Genomic DNA, 21,623 nt, shown 5'->3' with positions numbered 1-21,623 from the left:
TTAACATTTATCTGGAGAGGTATAAAATTAGGTGCTTACCTGGTAGCCATCTTGGGTGTCATACTAAAAGGTGTCCCCCCTCTCAAAATGGCTGTTTTTTTTCTGTTCCTTGTGGTCTTAAATGGTGCTTGAAAATTGTTGCGGAGGCTGAGAACATTGGTTCTGACCAAAGTTATTTTTCTAAATATTTTCTTTTCTTTTACCAATGAATTCCAAGTAATACATTTTTATTGACTGTAACAATTTACTTTATGAGATACATTTAAGTTTTTTATTATTTATTTATTTTAAATATTAAAATTGTGTAATTGAAGAGCCGAGATTCAGCAATGGACGCGTTGCGGTACTGAGAATTTCACACTAAATTATAAAAAATACATAATTTAAAATATCACAATGTCTACTTTTAATCACTTCCAATATAGCCTTTGATGAGATGTTTATAAACCAGTGTTTCCCAAATTGATAGCATTTACCTGTTCATCACACTCCTTAATGCCACCTCATTAGTCTGATTTCGTGAGAATCACCCATCTAATGGGTTAAAAGCGTGTGGTGGAGGAGCTTGCAGGGAAAATACACAGTTTCCTGGCTTCTCTGGAGGCACACACACAGAACACACTTCATGCGGGGTAGAGAGAAGTGTCACCATCTCATCTCACCATTACTGTCCGGATAACTTAAGATCAGACCAGAGGCCATGCTACAGCTAGCTCACTGTCCCACACAGAGAACTACAACTCCAGCGCACATGCTCAGGAGTACAGGACATCTAAAAAGTATTAGATGAAATATTAAGGATCAGGATCAGGGTGCATGTGTGTATGTGTGTATTAAGCTCTTAATATTAGAGTAAAATAAACATAAATTGTTAGATAAGTAACTGAAAATGAGAATGTAGCATGATCAGTTTGATTTAAATTGACATTGCATTTGACTATGCCCTGCAGTGTGACCGTTGCACATGCACACATTATGATGATTAGGGCTGTGCAATATTGGATAAAACTGACATATGTAATATTTTACTATATACAGGGTTTGTACGGTCATGAAAAACTTGGAAAAGTCATGGAATATGAAAATAGCAATTTTCAGGCCTGGATAAGTTTTTGAAAAATAAAAATACCCAAAATATTTGGAAAATTTGGTCAAAAATTTGGTTTATCAATGGAGAAAATCAACATATACATCAGTTCAGTTCAGAGTTAATTTCGTAATTTAACCCACACAAAATGGAGCTCTCAGGATCTAACACACATTTTATTATTAAAGATTGTGTGTCACATTCATTTTAGGCCTACTATAACTAATTCAGATTTTTGTTTTTATTGTCCATGTCTGCACTGATGTTTAAAATTGTATGATCATGAAATTTTGGCCATGAAGGCATGGAAAATTCATGAAAAATCATGTAAATTTATTGATTAAAAAGTGTATGAACCCTGTATGTGTATTTTGCAATATAAAGCGAAGTCACAAGAAGTCAAAGATCCAACAAAAATATATATATTTATAGTAATCAATGTATCAAAGATTTGGGTGAAATAATTGATTTAGGCAGACATAATGTGTATCTGGTAGATGTGTCATGAAAAATGACAAAATGACACATTTTCCTTTTGTATCAAGCAGTTATCACACTGCTGTTATGATACTGTGCATCCTTAGTTCTAATTTTATCACGGTGTGTGTTCGCTCATTTGTGTGTATGTATGTGTTCACTGCGTAGATGGATTATTAAAAGTCTTAAACAATGTATTTCTAGGCGCCGAGTGGTCCAGAGGGTCTAAAGCGCTGACACTATCTAGCAGGAGGTCGAAGGTTTGAACCCCCGCTCATGCAGCTTTACCATCAAGCTGCCGGCGCTCAGAGGGAGCACAATTGGTCCTGCTCCCTCCGGGTGGGTAGATGGTGCTCTCTCTCTAGGGTGATGTCTGCAGCACAGGGCATCTGTGAGCTGATGTATCAGAACTGAGTCGCTGCACTCTCCTCCGAACGTTAGCACTGTGATGCTGCTTGGTAATGCTGCATCAGCGGTGACTGACTTCACATGTATCAGAGGAAGCATGTGTTAGTCTCCACCCTCCTGGTGTGTTGGGGCATCACTAGTGATAGAGGGAGTCCTGATGAGTGGGTTGGGTAATTGGCCGTGTAAATTGGGGAGAAAATGGGAAAAATTAGAAATAATATGTATTTCTGTTCTGTGCAGGTGTGTTAACTCCTCCTCAGACCTCCACCACGGCCCTCACCTGCGTTCTCCACTGTTTCCACTGCGAGCCGTCCTGGGCCGAGCGGCCCTTCCTCCTGCGCTCCCGTGCCGTCTCTCCCGCCACAGCCACCATGACGCGCTCCAAAACCTTCCAGGCCTACCTGCCCAACTGCCACAGGACATACAGCTGTATCCACTGCCGCGCCCACCTCGCCAACCACGACGAGCTCATCTCCAAGGTCCGCAGCATTGTCCAGTTACCTGCCTCCATCTAGATACAGGTTTTTTTTATGTAAAAGTAAATACAAGGGGTAATTTGCATAGAAATTACAATTATCACTCTTTATAGCAGGGGTCGGCAATAGGCGACATTACATGTGCTTTTTTTACTTTTTTAAAATGAAAGCAATGAGAACTCTTAAAAACAAGGTTTAACATCTTGTCAAAAATGACAAAAAGTAATTTAATCCCACCTCTGCTATAAAGCTAATTATTGCTTTTTGTTTGAAGTTAGTCCCACCCACTGGACATCAAAATATAACTGTCTATCTCTTCTGTCAGTTTTTTATTATGTTAGTATATAATATGATGCAAAGAGCTCTATGTACTATGTACACAAAAAATATTTTCCATTTGCAATTTCAAAAATACAATCCTTTTTTGTTTATCAACTCAAAAATCATGTAGAGTTTTAATTTGATTATATAATGATTTTATTCTTATTATTCTAATAAATAATTCTAAATCTCCTCCTAGAAGGTCCTGATAATTCTTCCCTGGATAACATTCATTTACACATAGAGTAAGATATCACATTCACTGAGCCACGTGTTGTAGCAGTGAAGATGTACCCAAGACAAGACACATCAACAACCAAAACCCCTGCAGAAACACCGGAAACACCAGTAATAATTACTCAATATCAACAAGTAAATTTGCATAATTTGTTCTACACAGCAACTGTATTTCATTCTGACAATTCAAAACTGCATCTGACTACCAATTGTAAAATAAATGTGGTAAAATCTTATCAGGATACACTCCAGATACTTCTTACATGTGTGAAAAAGTATTTGCCCCCTAAATGGCTGAGCCACCCTTAGCAGCATCAACTGCAATCAAGCATCTTCACAGAATCAAGAGTCTTTTACAGCACTGTGGAGGAAACTTGGCCCACTGTCATTTTCAGAATTGTTGTAAATTCGCCACACTGGAGGGTTTTCCAAACGAACCGTCTTTTTAAGGTCCTGCCACAGCATCTCAATATGATTCAGGTCAGGACTTTGATTAGGCCACTCCAAAGTCTTCACTTTGTTTTTCTTCAGCCATTCAGAGGTGGACTTGCTGGTGTGTTCTGGATCATTGTCCTGCTGCAGAACCCAAGTTCGTTTCAGCTTGAGGTCACGAACAGATGGCCAAACATTTTCCTTCAGGACTTTTTGGTGGACAGTGAAATGCATGTTTTATTTATCTCAGCAAGTCTTCCAGGCCCTGAAGCAGCAAAACTACCTTAGCCTAACACATTACATTACATTACATTTGGCAGATGCTTTTGTCCAAAGCGACTTACAATAGTCAAGTACAAAAATAATAGAAGTTAAAGGTAAAAACATCTTTATATAGGGCCTAAAGGAGGTCGAAGGGAAGTAAGGGGATAGAAAAGTGAAGGAGGGGAAGAAGGAAATGAGGTTAGAAGTAGGTAGTTAGTTAGAGGTGTTAGGAGAGTAGGTGCTCTTTGAAGAGCTCAGTCTTCAGGAGTTTATTAAAGATAGTGAGAGATTCTCCTGATCTGGTAGTAGAAGGTAGTTAGTTAGAGGTGTTAGGAGAGTAAGAGCTCTTTGAAGAGCTCTGTCTTCAGGAGTTTATTAAAGATAGTGAGAGACTCTCCTGATCTGGTAGTAGAAGGTAGTTTGTTCCACCATTGGGGAACTCTGTATGAGAACACACTACCTCCACCATGTTTTACTGTATTTTACTGGATGTTGTTTTTTCGTGAAATGCCAGATGTTAAGGGACTCACACCTTCCAAAAAGTTCAACTTCTGTCCTGACTGTCCACAGTCTTAAAGATTATTAAGATATTTTCTGGCAAAATTGAGATGAGCATTAATGTTTTTTTGATCAGCAGTGGTTTTTCCTCTTGGCTCTCTGTCACTCTTTCTTATGGTGGAATCATGAATACTGACCTTAACTGATGCAAGTGAGGCCTGCAGTTCTTTGGATGTTGTTGTAGGCTCTTAGATGAGTCATCATTGCGCTCTTAGTGTAATTGTGTTCTGTTTGTCGGTTCAACACATTTTCGTCATTTGAGGAAAATTTACTTGGATATTAGCATGGTGTCTAGCTTTTGATTATCTTTTGGTCTACTTTGCTTTGTCAGGCAGGTCCTATTTAAGTGATTTCTTGATTGAGAACAGGTGTGGTAGTTATCAGGTCTGGGTGTGGCTATAGAGAAATTGAACTCAGGTGTAAAAAAAAACACAATTAAGTTCTGTTTTAACTGGAGGGCAAACACTTTTTCACACAGGGCCATGTAGGTTGTTTTGTTTCTCTCTTAACAATGAAAACCTAAATGTTTAGTTTTGGATTAATATTAAATTAGGTTGATTATTGGAAACATTTAACCCTTGTGTGGTGTTCATATTTTTGTTACTCGTTTACTTTGTTACTTGTATTTAATTCAGCAAAATTAAGCAATTTTACATTAAAATTCTTTACACATGCTCGCTTCACCTAAATTACAAGCAATATAAACAGCTTACATGGTTAATATTTGCCCTTTACCTTTCTTATGTGACATTTCTTTTAAAAAGTGCTACTCTTTTTTTATTAGTTTTTTAATAAAATGTAAAAGAAAATGAATTAAACTCAAGATATGAGTAGAAAATTTGTTTAGTTTCAAATTTACAAATGAAGCAATGTTTATTAGCCCTTGGCCAAACATACTGTGTGTAATATGTATGTGTGTGTGTGTGGGGAGGTGGGTACAGTGTGTGTTTATCGAAAATGTGTTTTGATATATGTTTTTCACAAAAAATGAGCCAATGCCAATGAGTTTGAGTTAGAAAAAATATTTTTTTGTATCATTTGATGAAAAATGAAAACGGGTCCCACAGACCCGAACACCACACAAGGGTTAAGAGTGACGTACATGCAAAAAAAAATACAATCACAATCATGAAGGGGGCAAACACTTTTTTACACCACTGTAAATTCGTATCTCGTCATACGTGGGCTATTAAACGCTTGGGCATGTTGCATAAGCCTTGTTTGTGTGACCTGGTTGTTCCATTTATAGAGTTTAATACTAGAATGTCCAAAAAAATTGTGTTTTGAAAATCACTTGTAATATCCTGTGATCCCAGACATTCCACTGTATGTAGGTTGAGCTGATCCTTCAGAATCATCTGCATATGTCTGTCTGTCGTGTGTGTGTGTGTGTGTGTGTGTGTGTGTGTGTGTGACTGTTGCCACGTCGGCTTGTGTCTGCTCATCTGAGCGTGTGGGTGGCGAGCAGAATGTGGGTCAGTGTGGCACACTGGTTCTCTCTGACGTTTGTGACACACATGCAGGGATCAGAGGAGGTGGAGAGGCGTTCAGATCTTTCTGGGCTGAAATAGCGACGGTAATCAGCCAACGATGTGTATCAATACCCAAACACCAGAACCAAACAGCTCCAATTTCAGTACTCCAGATTTCTCTAGAAAGGGTTTTGTTCTGTTGTTTAGCATTTAATATAAGTTTGGTTCATATTTTAATATAAGATTTATCTCAGGGTGTAAAGTATTGTTTTAAAACTACATTATCAGCAGTGTTGGGCACGTTACTTTGAAAAAGTAATTCGTTATAGTTACTAGTTACTTCTCCAAAAAAGTAACTGAGTTAGTAACTGAGTTACTCCACTATAAAAGTAACTAGTTACCAGTAAAAGAAACTATTGCTTTACTTTTGTAAAAAAACAAACAAAAAAAAAGTTCATTAAGCGGCTAAAGTAACGTGCAGTAACGGGGTGTTGGAAATGGTAACGGACGTTTATTTCAACGCCGTTATTCCCATCACTGATTATCACAGAACTGCTAAAGACTGAAATATGCAAATTATCATTTTTATTCATTCATAAATTCTTATCAAAATCAGATGTCTCAGATGAGCATCTGTCAGCACTTTCACAAAGCAGGATGTTCAATGATTGAACGAATCAGGTCAAACTAATGAAGGTCAGTGTTTAAACTACATACACACATTGCTTTAAAAAAAACACTTAACATAAACTCATATTATAATGATAAATTACATTATTTTCAGATGATATCATGATTATTGTCAACACATTAAGGTCATCACTCAGCTTAGGAAACACTGCGGTGTGTACAAGAATCATAAATGGTATGTTCATAAGAGTTTTAAAAGTGGTTGAATCCAAAAGGTAAAGTACATTTTATTTTGCGAGACAATGCCCAGAACATTACAGCAACTTTAAAGGTTTCATTGCTCATCTCTCTCATCTCAATTTTTTATTCATTTTTAAATGTCTAGCTGCGGTCTCTAGTATGAATGAATGCTATGTGAATGCCTTTCGTATTTTGTAAAAAAAAAAAAAAAAGTGCTCCATTGTTTCTGTATAGCTCTGCTTTAGATCACTGAATTAGTGGTCTCTGAAGAAAGACAGGATTTCGGCTCTTGCTCATGAATATTCATATATTCAAACATATCGCCTCTGATTGGCTAACAGCACTGCAGCAGAGAATGTGACCTGCCTTCCTCCCACAGTCAATTTTACAGCTCTAAATCTCAAAGGACAAAATGTTTTCAGAGATACAGCCTTAGTTGTAAAGATATAGAACTGAGTGCTCGGTAAAGTCAACCCTTAAACTCCGGTTAACGTTACACTCTCGCTCAACTGTGAGCAAGTTATCAATGCCATGAGAAAGAGCGGCGGCTATTCTCTAAGCCCCTAAGCCCCACCCACATACATATATATATAAACACACACACACACACACTCACATATGTATGTGTATATATGCGTGTGAGTGGTGGCTGTTGCACTCACTGGACTTTATGCTACACAACTCAGAATATGTGCCTATTGACCCTGAGGCACTGTGTCCGTTTGCAGGTGCTGTATGATATAATAGGCGTTTTAAAGAATAGCTCCCCGCTGTCCGGGACAACTTTCAGCTGAGCCCAGCCAATAAAGAGCCACCCCGGGGATCTGTTGATCCGGGCCCATATGGCCAGGCAGCTTTAGTGGCCACCATAATCACCAGCTTGCCTTTAGACCACATCCTCCCTGGGAAAACCCATCTGCCCAAGCTTTCAATGGAGCCACAAAGGGAACGTTTGTTTTTCATTCAGGGGCATTCATAGCTGTGCATGCATATTCACGACAAGGCACTGACAAAGCTGCATTTTGCTGGTTATAATAATGCTTATTTTATGATGTGTTTGAGCTAACTTGCTTCCACCTTTGTTGTTGACTTTATTGCACTGAGTCTGCAGACTAAACAAAAAGCTGTTCTAGTCAATAATAATAATAATCAGTATTTTTTTCTTTTTTTTATATATTTGCAGTCTTTTCAAGGGAGCCAAGGCAGAGCATATCTATTCAACTCTGTGTAAGTCTCATTTTTTCTGACTAGCATTCAAATGTAATTACATGTAATTTGCGCTATGTAAAACAAAAGTAAAAAGCCATGTAATCTAATCGGCCTCTTGACATTTATTGATTTATTGTTTGTGTCGAGCCTATCTGTTCATTCACTCCCTACCATGCCTCTCTTTCTCTTTTTCTCTCTCGCAGGGTGAATGTTGGCTGTGGGCCGGCGGAGGAGAGAGTGCTGCTGACAGGTCTACACGCTGTGGCCGACATCTACTGTGAAAATTGCAAAACCACGCTGGGCTGGAAATATGTGAGTGCCTGATATCACACCAGCTCCACATACGCACATTTAGCGTCCCCACATAACACACATATCAGCAGTGGGTCCCGGCTCTAGCGCTTCGAAAGCCCACGGCTGCTTGTTTTCTCGCTTATCTAAGAAGAGCCACACTGAAAGACCTGTCACACAGAGAACACACTCATCACATCTATCTGCATCACTTCACAATACTTCCAGATGTAGCAGTGAATTTTTAACTGGGAAATAACGCATTACTGGTGGCGCCGAGTGGTCCAGCGGTCTAAAGCGCTGCCACTATGAGCGGGAGTTTGCAGGATTGAACCCCCGCTCATGCAGCTTTACCATCAAGCTGCCGGCGCTCAGAGGGAGCACTATTGGCCCTGCTCCCTCCGGGTGGGTACAGTAGATGGCGCTCTCTCCCCACATCACTCCTAGGGTGATGTCTGCAGCACAGGGCGTCTGTGAGCTGACGTATCAGAACCGAGTCGCTGCGCTTTCCTCCGAGCGTTAGCGCTGTGATGCTACTTAACAATGCTGCATCATCAGCAGCAGTTTGAAAAGAGACGGTGGCTGACTTCACATGTATCAGAGGAAGCATGTGTTAGTCTTCATCACTAGTGTTGGAGCATCACTAGTGATAGGGGGAGTCCTGATTAGTTTGTTGGGTAATTTTCCGTGTACATTGGGGAGAAAATGGGAAAAATTAGAAATAAAATTATAAAAAATAAAAAAAAACTCTCAGCCCGGTTGGTTGGCCAGTTGTTGAGGTACAAGCACGTCAAATAGCATCAAGTGAGCTGCCCTTATGTTGGACTGTGGGTGGGTGTCACAAGGCTGATCTGCTGCTGTCCTGCCCTGTTTGGCAGACCGTCTGCAAGCTTAACTGCTGTGAGCTGAGGTCAGATAGATGGAGAGGTTCATATGCTTATCATACATGGAAAGGTGCTGACCGGCTGCAGTCAGCAACCAAGCAATAACACCATGACATTCAGAGAGAGCCAGAGTTCAGTCATGGCAGCAATTTAACACCAAGAACCAATTCCTGAGGCTTTATATAGATCATCTCTGACATTCTCATAAAGTGTGTTAGGTTATGTTGTGTAGTGATTGATTGTGAAAATTTAAGACCCTAAGGCACACTGTATTATAAGGCACACTATCTATGAACCTCTCTTTTCTGGTGGTCTATTTTCATACATAAGGCGAATTGGATTATAAGGTGCATTTTAAGTGATGATATTAAGGAACAAGGGTATCGCCATGTTCCCTACTAATTCAGCAGGTTTCGCCACTGGGGATGTCTGAGTAAACAAAACTGTAATTCTTAAAAAAATAAATAAATAAATAAATAAATAATTTCTTTTTCTTTTAAAGTCAAACGAGCGATGGATATTAATCTCCAATATCCAATATTTTAGCGCAGTTAGCAGCAGCACTAGGCGCGGTTAGCATAGTGCTAGCTTAGTGCTAGTAAATGCTGCCCGACAGCACTACACTGAGGAACCCTGAGTGTTCCAATAACCCAGGAAGCTATCAGCTACCAGTTCGTCCCACGTAGCTTGTTTTAACACTGTAAACACGCAGACTACAGTCCGATATACTCACCTCTGAACAGCGAAAGGGCTGGAGTTGCGGTGGCTAGAGTAAGTGGCTAATGCCAATACTACTCCAGACTCCTGTTTTCACTGAAAACTCCTTTATAATGCTTTATAATGCTCAGCAGAGTGACTTTACTGCTCCTTACAACCTTGACTGGTAAAATTCTTACATAAGGTGCACCGGATTATATGACGTCGATTTTTGGAAAAAATGAAGTATTTTAAGTGCGTCTTATAGTTTTTCAGTTTATGAGAATAAACTGATACCATAGCACTGTTTATTCTTAGTGTTCCGAGAACCTAAAAGTTTTGTCTATAGGTTCCACCCTCACATATGGATGTGAGTGAGGTCAGTTATGGGATGAGTAGGGGTTAAACATGGGTCCCTTCGGGGTTTACTCTGCACACAGGGTTTAAAAAACTACACAATAAGATTCAAGTGGGCTGTAATAAAGTATCTACTAAACGCCTACAAGATGATGACAGAACATCTCCTTCCTACCTGCACTCACTCCTGAAGACTTACGCTACCTCCCGGCCGCTGCGCTCCTCCAATGAACGTCGCCTCGCTTTCCCAAACAAACATTCACACAAAGCAATCCAGACTGTTCTCATACAGAGTTCCCCAATGGTGGAACAAACTACCTTCCACTACCAGATCAGGAGAATCTCTCGCTATCTTTAATAAACTCCTGAAGACAGAGCTCTTCAAAGAGCACTTACTCTCCTAACACCTCTAACTAACTACCTTCTACTACCAGATCAGGAGAATCTCTCACTATCTTTAATAAACTCCTGAAGACAGAGCTCTCCAAAGAGCTCTTACTCTCCTAACACCTCTAACTAACTACCTTCTACTACCAGATCAGGAGAATCTCTCACTATCTTTAATAAACACCTGAAGACAGAGCTCTTCAAAGAGCTCTTACTCTCCTAACACCTCTAACTAACTACCTACTACTACCAGATCAGGAGAATCTCTCACTATCTTTAATAAACTCCTGAAGACAGAGCTCTCCAAAGAGCACTTACTCTCCTAACACCTCTAACACACTAACTACTTCTAACCCCATTTCCTTCTTCCCCTCCTTCACTCCTCTATCCCATTGTTTCCCTTTGACCTCCTTTAAGCCCTATCTAAAAATGTTTTACCTTTAAATTCTATTACTTTTGTACTTGACTATTGTAAGTCGCTTTGGACAAAAGCATCTGCCAAATGTAATGTAATGGAATGTAATGGAATGTAATGGAATGGAATCTATTATCTATTGTTAGTATCTATTAGTCAACAAATGGATGTTCAGTGGTCTGTAGATAGATTCAAAAAGCAAAACAGCGAATATACCTCTGCAACAGCCAGTGCTTGAAGTGGTAACAGCAGCATTTTATTAATGAGGAGACTAGGTCACTAGTTTAAATACGAATGTTAGGTCTCGTTACTCTCAGCATGGCATCTGTTTACAGTCCCACCATTCTACAAAAAGAGCCAATTAACCGCTGGTTATGCTGCAAGGAAAAAAAGTTAGAAAATAATATGGCACTAGTGGAGAAAGTCCTTAAAAGCACGTCTGTTCACTTGTCACTGTGTCACGTCCATCTTTGTGACACTGCCAGGCAATTATTTCCAGTCAAACAAGACCAGGCTCCTCTGAATGTGGATAGACCAAAATACTCAAAACTGAATGTTAAATTTCTATTTAAAAATATATTTTAATAACTGATAAAATCTGAATAATTTAAACCATTTGGCACAACAATGTATAAAAAAACTTTCGTCCCGTCATTTACATTCTAGTGTGTCTCTGAGAAAGCCCCCACTTGATGTAGAGATCTGCACAGTAGCCAGAACAAGCAGAAAAATCATGTTTTTGTGCAAGGTTTAAGCCAAAAACTACAAACTATTCATGAGGTTATTATTAGATTTTATCAGTTACTTAACATCATATGTTTTTAAAAAAGGAATTTGACCTTCAGTCTAGAGTATTTTGGTTTCTCCCCATTCAATCAGATACAAACTTGGTCTTGTGATACTGTAAATAACTGTTACTGTTCAGCAGCATGGTAAAAATGTCTATGAACTGAACAGCCTTACTTATAAAAAAACCCACTTCAAGCACTGTACCTCTTTTAAGGTGAAAGCAGTGGGTTAAGAACCTCAAAAATCAATAGCACCTCAGGGTTTTTACAAATACAAAATAACTGTGCTTCAGCAGTAACAATGGCCAGGTCCAAGAACAAGAGTTATTGCAAAGCACTAGCTTTCTGTGTCTGCCTGCTAGGGATGGACCAACTATTTTTTTTATCAAAAATGTTTAGCAGAAAATAGCAAAAAATGCACTTTCGGTGTTTCGCTAAACAAGGGAATAGTCTGAGTAAATTAGACCTTATTGCAGTGTTTCCTCTAACGTTAGGATTTTTCAAGCAGCAGCGGTAGATTCACCTCCCTCCTTATCCTTGTATGCTCACATTATACAAAATGTTTAGCATCAAACTTTTTCAGTTTATTCCATTCACTACCTCTTCACAAATGTGCTGCTTTCCAGCTAAAAGATAAATGCTAAAAAGCTATACATGGCAAGGATAGTAACATTAGCTGAGCAAACGTAGCCTTAGCATTTGTTTGTTAATCAAAAGTCTGGCTTCCACTTTCAGTCTAAATTTCAGTAGCACTGCTGAGGTAAATATATGAATGAAGTTGCACTGGTGAATTTGCAAGCTAGATTAATGTGTGGCTAGAATATCACTCCTGAAATAAATTCATCATTAGAATAGCAGTGCTGAGGTAAATATATCAAGTTCAAGTTCAAGTTCAAGTTCAAAGAGTTTATTGTCATGTGCACAGTAAGAAACAAGTTTCCTCGTACAATGAAATTCTTTCTTTGCCCCTCGCCAAGTATGCCGCATAAAGATAAAAATAGAAAATATACAATAAAGAAAGAATAAAAAACAAAATATAAATATTAATTAGTGTTAACTTTACATCCATGATGGAAATATATACATGAAAGCAGTAATGGGGTATGGATATTATTTACAAGTAAGTACATGTTATCTACAGCAGTGGAATATGAAAAAAGTGCAAAAGGTTCAGTAGTGCAATTATAAAATTTTGCAAAGTAAAGTAAGCATGTGTCTCTGAGAAATGTCCTTGACATGTAAACGTGTAGAGAGTAATGTGAATGGTTATATATATTGTGCTTAGTTGATATGTCTGCTGGTATTTTAAAAATGACAGGTGTTCAAAAATACAGTTAGGCTATGTAATTTATTCCATGGTGAAAAAACGGCAAATCTAATTAAAGCATGCGGACAAAGCATGTTTAGTAAAATGTTTAATTTTGTTTGGTTTCCGCCAAATATGTTCAGTTTCATAGGTGAGATCAGATTTAAAACACTGCCAATGACCTGCAAAGGCAAGAATTGACCAGCCACTGCATAAATAATCAACCAATCAATCAACCTTTATTTTAACTCGGATGTACATTGAGGGCAGCCCTCATTTTCAGTGTAGACGAGCATTTAAAGAAACAGGGATTGACATAACAGAGAAAATAAAAGGTAAATTTAATTATTGTAAAATATCAGTAAATAAAATATAAAAATAGATTAAAAAAATAATAATAATAATAATAATAATAAAATTTAATAATAAAATTAATGATTATAATTAAGTATGGTTTAGTTGACAAAAATTAAAATCAAAAGAAAGGATGACTAATACAACAAAAATGGGTTAAAATTTGCTAAAACTAACTTGTAAATAAATGAACTAACAAAAATAAAAGCAATAATAATAAAAATAGTAATAACAATAAAAGAAAATCAAAATAAGATAAAAAGCAAAAATACAAAACTATTAAAATAATAAAAATAATAATATAATAACTATAAGAATAATAATAATAAAAAAAATAAATAAAATGATAAAAAAAAATTATAGTAAAAAAGACAAGTAACAGACAGTCAACAAAATGAACCCTGTAAATATCAAGCATAATTCAGTTGGACCCACCATCCCTCAAGAAATTGGGAAGACAAGCGTCTATACTCTTCTGTGTCCTGGAACTATAATGGTGGAACACACTCCCCACACATGTCCAAACAGCTGAGTCACCCTCTGCCTTTAAACATAAACTAAATATCTATCTATTTTAACAGCACTTACCATTCATTCTGCAGTTAAAGGCTCATGATGAACTCAAAGGTCTTAGATTGATGTGTCTGACATTTGGATGTAGGTTGGTGTGTGTGTGTACTGTATCTAGCTGTTGAGTATTATGTATCTTTTGTATCTAAGTGCCCAAATGAACTGTTGTATTTGACAGTATCTAATCTTAGAGCAGAGGTGTCCAAACTACGGCCCGCGGGCCATTTGCGGCCCGTATCCTTTTTTGGAGCGGCCCGCGAGGTATTTTAGAAATAGAATGAAAGTTGGCCCGCTGTTAAGCAGGTTTTTATAATGGGAGATTCAAAGTTTGAACGCTAGGTGTCAGAAACGGGCCAAAGAGTCTAAAAGCGGAGAGAGTGCGCATTTCTAGCACAGAAAAACCGGCCAAAGAGTCTAAAAGCGGAGAGAGTGTGCATTTCTAGCACAGAAAAACGGGCCAAAGAGTCTAAAAGCGGAGAGAGTGCACATTTCTAGCACAGAAAAACGGGCCAAAGAGTCTAAAAGTTGCCGTAATTAAGGAGTTTAATATTAAGAGACATCATGAACTGAAACATCAATTTGAAAAATCTTAGTTTACACAACACTGTCAAAGATAAAGATAGTAAGTCAAGTAAAATGTTTTAAAAAGTTTAAATGAAAGTAATCAGGAAAATGTATTATTTAAAGTGGTATATTTCATTATTTGTTTTATTACAGAGTCTGTGGCCCGTTACTTCAAATATATTTCTCCTTCTGGCCCCCAACAAAAAAAGTTTTATTTAGTTTTTGTTTTATAATTGAATAATTTCAAAACAGTCTCATGCCAGTTTCCATATTTTCCCAGCTGACAGTGAGCTGAGAAAATGATTAAGTCTAATTAGGAAAGACAAAGGAATTAATTCAGAATGGTTTACTTCAGATAATTCTCTGCAGAGCATTTATTATAAGCTGAGTGGAAATGGGAACGGTGGAAGAATGCCTAAATGGCTGAATTCCTTCATCACTACAACCCAGCTGTATGCAGCATGTCTCACACTTTATATAGTACACTTTTCTGTAATAGACAGTCATCTCAAACACAACTGTCTGAGTTTTTATATGTATTTAGCAGTTACCACTGCCAGCTACATATGCATGCTGTATAGTTTGGAAGATCACATTGCTCTTTGAGCTGTTTGTGTTGTTCTGCACACATCGTCACATTTCAGTCTGAAGTGTGGAAAATATCAGAGTATCTGTTAGAGTTAAATAGTCCTTAATCTAATTGAATAAAATATTTTATTTAGCAAGTACATATTTCTAGTTCTTGTGAGATGAGAAGTAGGGTTGCCAACTTTTCGAAAATGAAATAAGGGACGGGGGGAGGGGGGGCACTATGATATATATATATATATATATATATATATATATATATATTAGTCTGTAAATTATATAATATAACTCCAAACCATGAAACACTATGCTAAGTTTTTAACTAAGTATGTTGTATCCTGTGAGCCGAGCTGAAGAATAAAGTGTAGAGATTCCAGATTTCTCCTGGATGCTCCTCAGCCAGCATGTGTATATTATGTTCAGTTCCGTCAGCAGCTCACCTGATTTACCACATTTACCAAACCAGGTGTTGATATGATGAGAAATAACTCTATTAAACTCAGATGAGGAGGAGAGATTAGGAGATGTTTTAAGGAGAACAGGGCTGTAAAAGCTCTGCTATTTGTAAAATCGCTGTTTTTACTGAGCTAATAATCACTTACTGCAAGAAGCTTTTTCTTTACTGAAATTCCCACAGGTGCCTAAATATTTTGCACAGTACGGTATGTTTCGTTCAGAAATATGTTGTTCATAACATAAATATTTTTAATGTAAGAAATTAAATTGTGCAGTTTACAGATAATATATGCTTTCAAATGAGCTTTTTAATACCAGATCAGCTTCTGGAGACGCATATCGCACAGGGAACCTCGACACAGCTGCCACTCCCTGTATTCTCCTCCTCAGCCTCTCATTTCTGCTGTTTAACGCTGTACGTGAGCACTGGTCTGCGTTCTAAATCACTCCCTATCACAGGAATAGTGCACTATATTGTGTGTTAATCAGTGGTAAATAGTGCACTGTTTCTGCCTCTGTTTAGAAGGAGTGGCTGTTCTCCAGCGGAGGAGGGGCAGCGCCGCAGCGGTGTTTCTGAAACAAATCACCCGCCTTAATCACTTACCTTAAAAATATGGGACAAATCGCGCCCCGGATCAATTCAATACGTAACGCGTATTTTACTGCCCAAATACGGGACGATTACAGATTTCAAGGGACGGTTGGTAACCCTAATGAGAAGGGTCTATTATGCAGCAGGAAGTTGAGCTAATACTTAACTGGTGCCAAGTTGGATTCTGGTTAGGGTTGCACGGTCTCAGATTTTGAACCAGATAGTGCTTTGTTGTGTGGTTGGTACTGTAAGACTTGTTGGCAAGCCCTGCAAATTTTGCAGTGTTAATTATCCTTAAACATAGCTAGTAGTTCTTTTTAAAAAGCCTCTTTCTGTCATTTCTGACATGCCCTTTAATGGCAGGTTCACACTTTACAACTTTTTGAGCGGTCAGTCGCTATGCTGTTCTCACTACACGACAGGTTGTGCTGTGACCGCGAGTCCTTCAGTTGTTGAGGCTTTCACACTACATGACTAATCGGCGATACAGGGTCACAAATTACACGATTTTTTCGCTGTGAGAAATCGCAGACTCACCTGGCTGCTCTCCAGAAATACATTTCTTCACGAGAACACACCAGAACTAAACACACGAGAACTAGAGATGGCATGTCAGAGAATCTCTATAGAGGAGAATACGCACTTAAAGTGAGTCCGACATGAACGAGTTCATGTGAAGCAACTGAGCAAAATCTTAGTTTTTAAATATCTGATCAGTTTTATACTGAAATATGTACTTATATCACAACTATATCACTATATCAACACAGACATCCTTTTTATAGTTTTAAACTCCAGTTATAAACTTTATAAACATGCTCTACCTGTATCTCTGGGATCAGCTCGCCAACCAATCAGCTCACAGTAGCAGTAATGCTAGTGCTTTACAGTGTAAAACCTTGTTTTCTGTTTCTGTTTTCTGTAGATGAACTGAAATATACAGACACTCTTTGTTTGCTGTTTAAGAAAAATGCATTATTTTACTTTCTAAAATTAAAGAAATACTCAGAACAAGTAGTTCATTATTGTATTGTATATTTAATTTAAACTCACTCACGAGCTCACGCTAACAGTCGTTTACTGATATAACAGGGGAGGAGAGAAAGTGGTCAGACTCTCCATAAACAGCTCTGGTAATGCAGGGTATGCATTTTGTACCCATGGTTCTCTCTTTCTCCGTGATTTGTTTGGCAGTATGTAGCTGCTGCTCCTCACTTCCAGTCGCGACTGGGTCAGATATCTAGCATTCCAAATATTTGCCAGGCATCTGCGACTGTTCGGCAAGCGTATTTCAGTAGTTCACACTACGTGACTGCGATCGCCTAGTGATCCCCGATTTTCCTTTGATTTTCCTCTTTTTGTCGGCGTTCGACGGAAAACTGACGGGGACTGAAAAACTGGACTAAAATGCATTGTTTGTATTATGCATTATGGCATGCATTTTTTTTATGAAACCATAAAAACACATAAATTACTTGTTTAGTACTTTACTCTCTAGTACTCTTGTACTGTTTAGAGTATCAGTGCCAAACCCAAATGCAAGTGCACTTGGTCAGTATGTTGTAAAACTGTTTATAGTAAAATGAAAAATGTCCAAACATTTTATTATTTTATTTCAGGTCATTTTGCATGGTTTATGTTTAACTTGGTCATTTTCCATGAAATGTCCAGACAGTGTGAAGGACAGGCTGGCATTTTCACAGGGCTTTGCTGTGGCACTGACTAAATAGCACACAAATGGTTTTGATTGACATGTACAGGGTAGAGGGGTCTAACAGCTGTCCAGTATTTTTGTATCAGCAAAGTTGGGTCATGACATCATTTTTCCAGATCTTATCATGACTTAGGATCTCTCTCTCTCTCTCTCTCTCTCTCTCTATCTATCTATCTCTCTCATTAGGAGCATGCCTTCGAGAGCAGTCAGAAGTACAAGGAGGGCAAGTTCATTATTGAGCTGGCCCACATGATCAAGGACAACGGCTGGGACTGACGAGCTGCTATGGAGGATCTGCTGGAAAGGGACGTGTGGCATATGAATCTGAACTTCTGCATCTGCCAATAGCTTTTCGCTGGAAAACCCACCCAACCCAAAACATGTACACACACCTAGGCCCTGGAGGGTGTGAGGTTTATAGCATCAGTTGCTGTCTCTCTTGTCTCTGTACGCGTGATTGCGGGAGTGTGCATGTGATCGTCAACGTGGCGTGGAGAGTTCGCACTGTAACCGAATCAGGCGCTCTGTTCAGCACTGTGTTCAGTGTGTCCAGTACTTACTCGGGCTGCTGGCCGAGGCTCCAACAGACCCCCCTCTGGACCCGCTCACAGTTTCCCCAATGGCTGGACCCATGGAGAACAAACAGGTGAACGACAAATATACAGCTTGATTGATTGACGAGTGACGTCCCCAAACCAGAGCGCTCTACAGCGACATCTTTCTCTTTTTTTGTTCGTTTGCACATGATTTATTTATACATGTATTTATTGACTTTGGATTTGATTTCTTGTCTGGTCTGGGGCACGTAACCCTGTGCAAACTGCAGTGGTTCAAACCCTGACTGTGTTTTGTAGTAGTGACCTTTGATGAGGATCATTTTCTGTGTTGTTGTTCATTTTTTTTGAATGTGTGTAGTGATTGTTATACATGTGGGTCAGTAAAAGTAGACGATGTAACAGGTTCACTTTCCCCTCAGTTTTCGTGGATCTCTGACTAGTGCTGGTGAGCGAGGGTGTGTCGTCTGCTTATATAGTCTATTGTTAACAGGGCTGGACTGGTAATCTGGCGTACCGGGCATTTTCCCCGTGGGCCGACAGTCCTCAGGGGACGATGCTGTATAGATCTGTTTTGATTTTTTTTTTTTTCCATTTTTTTCAAAGGACCGGCCCACAATATAGAGGGGACGGCCCATTGGCCCATCCTCAATATAGACAGTGGACTGAACCAATCAGGATATAGGACGAAGATCACAGACATGCTCATGCTCTGGAGGTAATGTTAGTAACATTAGGATAACCCAGGGACTTTGAAGTAATGGAGGTAACGTTAACTCTATTACATGAGAATGATGAGCAATGGCGATTGATTAGTAACAATATGAATCGGTATTTGCATATTTCCCAAAATCTGGTAGTCGTGCCCCCTTATTCTGATAAAAAAGCAAACGGTCAAGACTGAGAAGTGCTGGATGAGCATCAAGTGTCCATTTTATGCTGCATCATAGAGTTTTAGATATTTAGGTTAAAGCTGTGCTGAAAGGCTGCATAGTAGTTTGAATTTGTAGCCTCTATGCTGTGGTTCAACATGTTTTAAAAAGCACTAAAACAAGTGAAATAACAGATTTTAAAACTGAAAAATGATAAATAAAAGCAATTTAAGCATGACTAAAGTAAGTGTAAAAAAGTATTAAAGTAATATTAGCAAAATATCTGCCCACCCTGAATAAGAGTAAAACAGTGTCAAATGCTTTTAAGACATAATTCATAAAGCAGCCCTGTTTGTAGCCTGATACAAATACATGTTATAGCTGTTTAAAGAGGAAGCACCTTTAACCTGAAGAATCAGAATTGAGCTGTTATATCAGAGAAATTCAGAAAATACATATTAGAAATTATTTCAATAAAAAGGATAAAACATCAATTGAACTACACAGAGCAGACTAGTGCTGGGCAGTATGACCAAAAATGTATATCACAGTATTTTTTAAGATTCTGGCGGTTTTACAGTATATCGCTGTATTTTTATTATTATTTATTTATATATTTTTGAATGACTGTGCTTTTATATAGGCTGTGACTTACTCTACTGTTTGGAGTATATATAATATCAAACACTTAGGCTTTAAATTAAGGCTCTGATTAGTATTGGGTTTACTTTGCCCCACAAAAGAAAAACAGCTAAAGAACAGCAGACCTTTAACATGGTTTCCTTTACAAAACTAAATATTTTAATAAATAATTTAAGACATTAGAACCATTACATTGATTTAAAATCAGCCACAATTCCCTACTTTCACCCAGCCGGGAACAGCGAGTTAGAGTGACGGTATTTGAACACCCAGCATGTGTTTCTACGGTTCAAAATTTCACAATGGTATACCGTATGAACCGTATACCACCCAGCACTACACTAAACTTCTTATATTTAATATGTTGATGATACATTATGCTTCTTTGTAACCCCACATGAATGAATTGTAAGTCGGTTGTGCACCGCTAATTATGAGGGGCCGGTCTACACAAAAATGCCAGGGCCGATTTTTGGTCCCAGTCCAGCCCTGATTGTTAAGATAAACTGCCAGTGATTTTTAATCTAAGCACTGTATGCTTAAGCTTATTGTAACTGCTTACTGTAGAAGCTAAGGGGCAACTTCTGAACCTTCCTATTGGCTACTGCTTTGAACAGTGGTGCTTGAAAAGGTGTAAATCCTTTAGAATGTTCTGCATATTCTGCAATTTCTGCATAAATCTGACTTAAAAAAAACCCTTAATTAATAAATGTTCATAAAAGTTCACATTGGCCAATTACTTCTTGAGGATAATATAAAAAAATCTAAAGACTTTCAAGCCCCACTGTACACTTTACTTGTTGATTCAGTTGGTTTGCTTTTCTTACACAAGTGTAGAGAAACCAGAGGGATCGTATAGCAGAATGAGAACAGGTTCAGAAAGGCCTGTCTCTCTCCACACATTTATAATCACTGTGGACTGAGGCTTTTCCACAGCCTGTGATGTCTTCTGCTTTCAGATCAGTACTCTGAATAAAACCAGTATGAATTACAGTTACAGTTACAATAAAATTCCCCACCAAGTTATCAGAGATTTATATATATATATATAAAAGGTGATAAACTAAACTCAGCACAACCAAAGACTTCTCAACACTACGCTGACCAAACTGTGATTTCTACATCCAGCTGAAGTTGCATTGCTTTGTGTAGAGTCCTAAATTAAGTTTGATTTTTGTTTTTATTTCAGTCATAGTTGTTTTACTTTAAAGTAACCGTTTTGAACGTGCGCATCACTCGATTACATGTTAGCGTGTTCAGTGTATATTTATTATTTGGTTGTTATTATTGATTATTGGTTGTTTTAGTACATGATGTTGTTGTATTGTCTGTGCGCTGATCCCACTGTGGGGGCTGTTATAATTCCAACTTTTTTACACTTCAAAAACGATTACTTTAGCATCTTTTCTTAAACAGGGAACTACAGTATATAGGAGATTGAATCAGTTTGTTTAAATCTGATATCAATAAAGCTCATTTTAAGAATGTGTCTGTGTTTTTATGTTTATTTATTTTTTGTAAAAAAAAACTCATAAAGAACAATTCTTAAAGCTGGTGCTGAAATTAAGTTAAAATTAAGTTGAAATTAAGCCAGAAGTCATGGTACAGGAATTACTATCATGTCCCATGGAAGCTAAGGAACACAGACAATTCTAGCCAGAGGCTGCCAGCTGCAGTAATTACCATTCACTGTGCTGTCCACTGTGTGTGGTAATGCCTTCTATGCTGATTAAAGAATGTTAGATGCTCAAACAACTCAGGAAATAGAATGTCACATTTATC

The 21,623-nt window shown here is 38.2% G+C and overlaps 1 protein-coding gene across 3 annotated transcripts in view; it reads left to right on the top strand.

Moving 5' to 3' along the window:
• The window catches only part of ypel2a (yippee-like 2a), a 35,515-nt gene extending 14,187 nt beyond the window's left edge, over positions 1-21,328 (top strand). The window contains exons 2-5 of one of the 3 annotated variants that reach the window (XM_007229766.4): positions 2,213-2,451; positions 7,786-7,829; positions 8,015-8,123; positions 17,960-21,328. In XM_007229766.4, the coding sequence (XP_007229828.1) occupies positions 2,344-2,451; positions 7,786-7,829; positions 8,015-8,123; positions 17,960-18,049 (351 nt within the window). In that variant the 5' untranslated portion in view covers positions 2,213-2,343 and the 3' untranslated portion in view covers positions 18,050-21,328. Of the gene's footprint in view, positions 1-2,212; positions 2,452-7,263; positions 7,331-7,785; positions 7,830-8,014; positions 8,124-17,959 lie in introns of those variants that run through there. The other 2 variants (XM_049468621.1, XM_049468617.1) reach the window with 2 other exon arrangements.
• Positions 21,329-21,623: the final 295 nt, after the last annotated feature.

The sequence above is a fragment of the Astyanax mexicanus genome, chromosome 20 (genome assembly GCF_023375975.1).
Source record: "Astyanax mexicanus isolate ESR-SI-001 chromosome 20, AstMex3_surface, whole genome shotgun sequence".
Lineage (NCBI taxonomy): Eukaryota > Metazoa > Chordata > Actinopteri > Characiformes > Acestrorhamphidae > Astyanax > Astyanax mexicanus.
The sequence above is the reverse complement of the archived record's forward strand: the minus strand, read 5'-3'. Positions and strand labels throughout refer to the sequence as shown.